General features: G+C 43.2%; 1 protein-coding gene across 8 annotated transcripts in view; it reads left to right on the top strand.

The window, feature by feature from the left end:
* Positions 1-2,257: 2,257 nt before the first annotated feature.
* The window catches only part of PPP1R12B (protein phosphatase 1 regulatory subunit 12B), a 222,571-nt gene continuing 218,755 nt past the window's right edge, over positions 2,258-6,073 (top strand). For 2 of the 8 annotated variants that reach the window (XM_045456465.1, XM_045456464.1), the window contains exon 1: positions 2,293-2,753. In XM_045456465.1, coding sequence (XP_045312421.1) covers positions 2,463-2,753 — 291 coding nt within the window. In that variant the 5' untranslated portion in view covers positions 2,293-2,462. Of the gene's footprint in view, positions 2,754-6,073 lie in introns of all 8 variants that reach the window. The other 6 variants (XM_045456463.1, XM_045456462.1, XM_045456466.1 and 3 more) reach the window with 5 other exon arrangements.

Below are 6,073 nucleotides of genomic sequence, written 5' to 3'. Positions count from 1 at the left end.
GAGAGACAGAGCATGAATGGGGGAGGGGCAGAGAGCGAGGGAGACACAGAATCGGAAGCAGGCTCCAGGCTCCGAGCCATCAGCCCAGAGCCCGACACGGGGCACAAACCCACGGACCGCGAGATCGTGACCTGAGCTGAAGTCGGACGCTCAACCGACTGAGCCACCCAGGCGCCCCTCATACAGAATATTTTTAATTGCAGTAGATGAAGAGGGGTGACAAGTTCTACAGTGCGTGTAAATTATTGCACAGTAGTAAGGAAAACAAGGCTATATAAAGTATAAATGATTACATCTTAACTATTTTATTTTTATTTTTTGTTTAATTTTTTTAATGTTTATTTATTTTTGAGAGAGAGAGAGAGAGAGAGCAAGTAGGGGAGGGGCAGAGAGAGAGGGAGACACAGAATCCCAAGCAGGTTCCAGGTTCCAAGCTGTCAGCACAGAGCCCAATGAGCCACCCAGGTACCCTTTTTTTAAAAGTTTATTTACTTATCCTGAGAGACAGAGAGAGAGAGAGAGAGAGAGAGAGAGAGAGAACATGCACACAAGTGGGGGAGGGGCAGAAAAAGAGAGAGGGGGACAGAGAGGATCCCAAGCAGGCTTTGCACATGTGCAGAGATTGATGTGGGGCTCAAACTCATGAATGGTGAGATCATGACCTGAGCCGAAGTCAGATGCTTAACTGACTGAACCACCCAGGCACCCCTTTATTTATTTATTACAGTTTATTTTGAGAGAGAGAGCACATGCACACGAGAGCAAGTGGGGGAGGGACAGAGAGGGAGAGGGAGAGAGAGAACCCCAAGCAGGCTCCATGCTCAGCACAGAGGGGCTGATCTTACAAATCATGATTTCATGACGTGAGCCTAGATCAAGAGTCAGGCACTTAACTGATTGAGCCACCCAGACGCCCCTTGATAATTTAATGCACATTGTTATTCACCATTCACAAAGATGCCGCAGTAGGACAATATTTATAAAGTATTCAAGAATATCTAATTAAAGCCTATTGTGGATACACATGGTATTCTAAAACGTAATATTTTGCATTTGCATGTCATTGTTCATTTAATTCTCAATTCATCTCAGGGGAAGTTGAGGCAACCACAAATGTTCACAATGGAATATAATAAAGTTTCCCTTTACAATGACCTAATCACTTGTAATAATTTTTAATGAAAAATTTTATATATACAGAAGACTATTTGAAAACATACAGAACCTAATAATTGTATATGTTCTCTTTCATTATGGACACCACATTTAATTATATTTTGTCCATGGCCTTAGCCCTGGTATAGGTATTAAATCAGGCTTACAGGTTTTATAACCAAGTTTACTGTGAATATGAAAATGTTCTGTTTGCAGCCTTGGGAATTTAGTATGCCCCATAGTTGTCGTTTTGTAACTTTGTGGGGGGTGGGGTTAGAAATCATGAAAGACAAGGTATCCACTCTGTCTCTTAAGAATTTAAGACCCAGGATAAGGGTAGAAGAGGAGGAGGGAGAAAGAAGGGAAGTTAATATTTATTGTGAGCATAAATGTGCCAAGTATATTACTAGGTATCCTTGAATGTATTATTTGATCCACAGGACTATTCTGTGAGGTGTTACTAATCCCACTTTACAAATAAGGAAACAGGCTCAGAGAAATCAAGTAACTTGTTTAGAGAAGTCAATTCAATTTGAATTGAAAGCTTATATTCTTTCCGCTATCCTGGGATGCATCCTTTCCTGGATCTTTTTAGGGCCTAAAATGTAAGTGTCTCATTCAAAGAATTGATGTGTAATATGTACCACTGTATATGTATCCATGCTCCTCCTCCCCATGCGCCTTTAGATTTACTGTGATTAATACGTATTAACGTATTATACGTTATAATGTAAATAAAACTCTAAATTTAGAACCACGGCATAGATTTGAGTCTTTCGGGTACTTTATGTCTAGTTTTCCCCAACAGAAAATAGGAATAATTACTGCCTCTTTTGCACTTCAAAGGACTGATGTGATAATTAGGACGCAAGATTAGGCGGCAGTCACTACAAGAATAAACTACAATTCCCAAAATGCCCAAAGAGGCTGACGCCGGTCCGGGAAACAATTCCAGCTTTAGGGCAAAGGTGACCCCTCTGGGTCCCGCGGCTAAGTAGGGAGAGGCTGTCATCGCCTCTTCAATGATGCATCCAGGGATTTGTAGTTCCCTCAAGGCCATGGCCTGCCCTTGGGGCCCGTCTCTTACTACAAGTCCCGTGATGACCCGAGGCGCGGGCAGCGCCTGCGTGTTGAAGCCGAGGGAGCGTGCGGGCGGTGCTAGTGGCGGGAGGAGTAAAGATGGCGGTGCGGGGGTCTCCGCCTTCTGCTCCCGGCTGAAGCGCTCTGAGGGAAGCGGCAGCGGCAACTGGGGCAGCAATAGCAATCCAGTGGTGGTAGTTTCAGCAGCGGCTGCTGAGGCCGGAGCAATGGCAGAATTGGAGCACCTAGGCGGGAAGCGGGCGGAGTCGGCGCGAATGCGGCGGGCTGAGCAGCTTCGGCGCTGGCGGGGCTCGCTGACAGAGCAGGAACCCGCGGAGCGACGAGGCACCGGGCGGCAGGCGCAGACTCGTCGCGGGAGCCCAAGAGTCCGCTTCGAGGACGGTGCTGTCTTCCTGGCCGCTTGCTCTAGCGGGGACACCGACGAGGTGAAAAAGCTTCTGGCAAGAGGTGCAGACATCAACACGGTCAACGTGGACGGTTTGACAGCCCTGCACCAGGTAACTCCTTTTTCGGCTTTATGGGCGTCCAGTCTCCTACCGATGAACCTGTGACCCCTGCGGGCTGTCCATGGAGAGAGCGTTAGTGTCACCGCCGAGCCCTCCTGCATGGTCCTTTGGGGCTAGTCGGTTTCATTCTTGGCCAGCTTCCTCCACTAATCAAGTCTTTTTCAGACTCCGGGGTCTCTACCTGAAGGAATAGTGTCACCCAGCTGCCTGGTCAGTGTTTGTATTTCCCTCCACCTACTTGAGTTGTCATGGTTACTGATGATTTGGTCTCCGGTGTTATCCCTATAGATTAGTCGTCTTCACTCGGTCTGGTTGGTGTGCCTGGACACCGCGGCACTCGTGTAAGCATAGTCAACGTCATTTGTCTGATGCCTTCTCAGAAAATTCAGTTTTCCGTTTGTGTGACCCTATGATAGAATATCTTCGATCACTCAGAGAGCAAAGCCCTGTATTGGGTTAAGGCAAGCAGATCTTCTGAAACCACACCTCTTGTTTTGCTGCTTTGTAATGATTCAGAAACAGTTTGTGTCTCCTACAGGCTCCTAGAACACCCCTGACCTCATTGTCGTAGGCGTCTTCTTAGGAGCATTACCTCCCTAAGAGCTCCCTATGGAGAACCAACCTACTGAATCACTTATGTTTGTTTGATACTTGTGGAATAGCCTTTTTCCTTTCTTTTTGCTTAAAGCTTTCTATAGAAATCATTTGCCCTATCTATAGCCATAGTACATGGATTGCGGATAACTTAACAATGCTGTGCTTAGTAATGACACTTTTACTTCTCTCATCTTATGCAACAATTTTCTTACTTATGCAGTAACGTTCAATATATACTGACTGTCAGCACTAACTCCACTCTCCCTCCCCAAATGGAACTTCATCAGTTACTTCGGTGAGCTGAGAGCTGGACACCCACTCTTAATCTTTCTTATTTCTCTTTTTCTGCTGTGTGTGCAAAGTCAACGTGTTGGCATGAGAACCCACTTCTAAATAATAATTCCGTTTTGGGTCCTACCACTTCACTGAATGTATCAGCCAATAGCTTAAAATTATTCCTCACTGTGTTTGCAACCCTTCTCTCTCAGATGGAGGAAACTTCTTTTCATCCTATTTGTATCTGTTTTATTTTCCTGCTATAACAGTGCCCCACCTAAGGTAGCAACCAACATTTGTGTGGTCCTTTGCTGTTTAAAAATTCTTTCATATGTCTCTCCCCTATATGAATCTCAGCAGTGATTCTGGAAGTAGGTGTGGCAAGTAGTGTTGTAATTCCCATTTTACAGATGAGGAATCTGAAGCTCAGAAAATTGTTACTTGTGCAAGATTAGGAAGGAGAGAAGTTGCCCTCAGGCATGGATTTTTCAGACTTAAATTCCAGAGCTTTATATATCACCTAATAAGAAGCTGAGTATGAATAAGATATATGCTAAGAGGATCATATTCATTATTTTAAGTTTCCGAACTCTTTGAGAAGGTGAATTTTTATTTAGGAGATTGAGATCTAGATTCTGGAAGGAACCATTTCATGGGTTTATAGATGATAGAGAAATAGAATCCAGTTTTCTGGTCCCTGTGTTCCTTTATTGAATCATGATTCTATCAAAGTATTTTTCTTAGTGTAACGCAGTAGCCCTGTTTCTTCTAAGATGACTCTGCTCTCTGAACCTGGTCCTTACCGTACACATTTTAATAATGCCCCGAGAAAAGCACCTACTTTGACGTTCCTCTGGTAGGTCTCCTTCTCATACAAGGTGACCACTTTTCTGTTCCCTTCTCCTGAAGCCGACCTTGTTGGTGCCTTTTCTTCTATCTTAACCACCATCCCAGATTGTGAAGTACAACTTCTCTCACTTAGTATGCTCTTCACCTTCAGTAATCCTTCGAAATAGGAGAGGAAGGAGATGACAGCTCTGAGTCGTGTTTGGTTCTGTTTTTTAAAACACCTGCATATGTAATATTGGCATTCCTCCCTGTTTATAGGGCTGGCAATGAGTTGAATTGTATCGGTTTACTCAATAATAGACAAATTCAGCTAAAGATTAAACTGCTCGAAGATTTGAGGCCAAATAAATCTTATGTTGAGAAACAATCTCTTTGTTTGAACCAAGACAAGGGACCTTTATTGGCTCAGGAACTCTTTCTCAAGTTAGTTTCCATAGAGTGACAGTATGTTTCTCCATGATCTGAAGAACTCTTAAGGTATAAAAGGTTATATTCAAAATGTGAGACTGGAGCTGCCAGTAGCTGAACAACTGACTCTGTGACTGTCCTTCTGTGAAATGGAGAGTGGTACAATTATCTGAATTATTTAAAATATCCACCTGTTATATATGCACGATATGAATTATTAGGATAATTGCTTTCTTTCTCCCTTTTGTTTGGCCATGGCCTCTTGACCAACTGTGAATTACCATCTTGGCATGTTGGAAGAAACCCCCAGATGATACTGGTGGTTGATTTTTCTCCTTTCCCTACAAGGTCACAAGTAGATGATTTACACTTCAGGTTGTGGTGCCTTGATGCTACTTTTGACTTAGAGACCTTTCTTTCTTGGCAGCCTTTGCTTAGGCCACGAGGTGCTTGAGTCAATGATAAGCTCCAGGGGGCCTATTAATAATACTTGAAATAGACTGAGGTAAGAAATAGCTCAAAGGTTAGACCTTCTCTTATGAAAGTCTTGGGGACTGATACAGACTAATTAAGCTTGGGTGAATAAATTGTATATGTTCTTAGTATCCCAGGGCGACCAATGAAAAAGGCTTTAATCTGATCTGATAACCCTTGAAAGCATTTCTTTGCTCCCAGAGGAATTCCCATTTCATTTATTTATATACATTATAGGGCATGAAGTGTGGGCTAATAATTTTGTGTGCAGTGGTACTTCTTGAAATTTATTTTTATTTATTTATTTTGCAAGGTTGATTATTATCACCTATCTTTGTATCCTTAGTGTTATGATCTTGGGTGCTCTAAGTCTAGATATAAGCTCTTAAAACTGTATCTGCCATCTTGTTGGGCTGCTGTAAGAGACAGGTGCTTGTTTTCAGAGAGATTTTCTGGGATTTGTTAGAATGAATGCCTGCTTATTTCTTCAAAGTATAGTTTATTGGGACTTATATTTGTCTTGGGTGTAGTGGATGCTAATGTCAGTCCACATAGAGACCAGAATGAGTCTATACTTGACTCAGAAACTCGGGTTGGTTTTGTAATGGTCTCAGAGTCCGAATTTGGACCCTCAGGGTCATCCCAGACTGGAATTCAACTCCTAGTGTTTTCTGTTATTCTAGAGCTGCCCCAATCTGACCTGTAGC

Source organism: Leopardus geoffroyi, chromosome C3 (genome assembly GCF_018350155.1).
Source record: "Leopardus geoffroyi isolate Oge1 chromosome C3, O.geoffroyi_Oge1_pat1.0, whole genome shotgun sequence".
Taxonomy (NCBI): domain Eukaryota; kingdom Metazoa; phylum Chordata; class Mammalia; order Carnivora; family Felidae; genus Leopardus; species Leopardus geoffroyi.
Note: the sequence above shows the minus strand (reverse complement) of the source record. Positions and strands in the feature narration are given on the sequence as shown.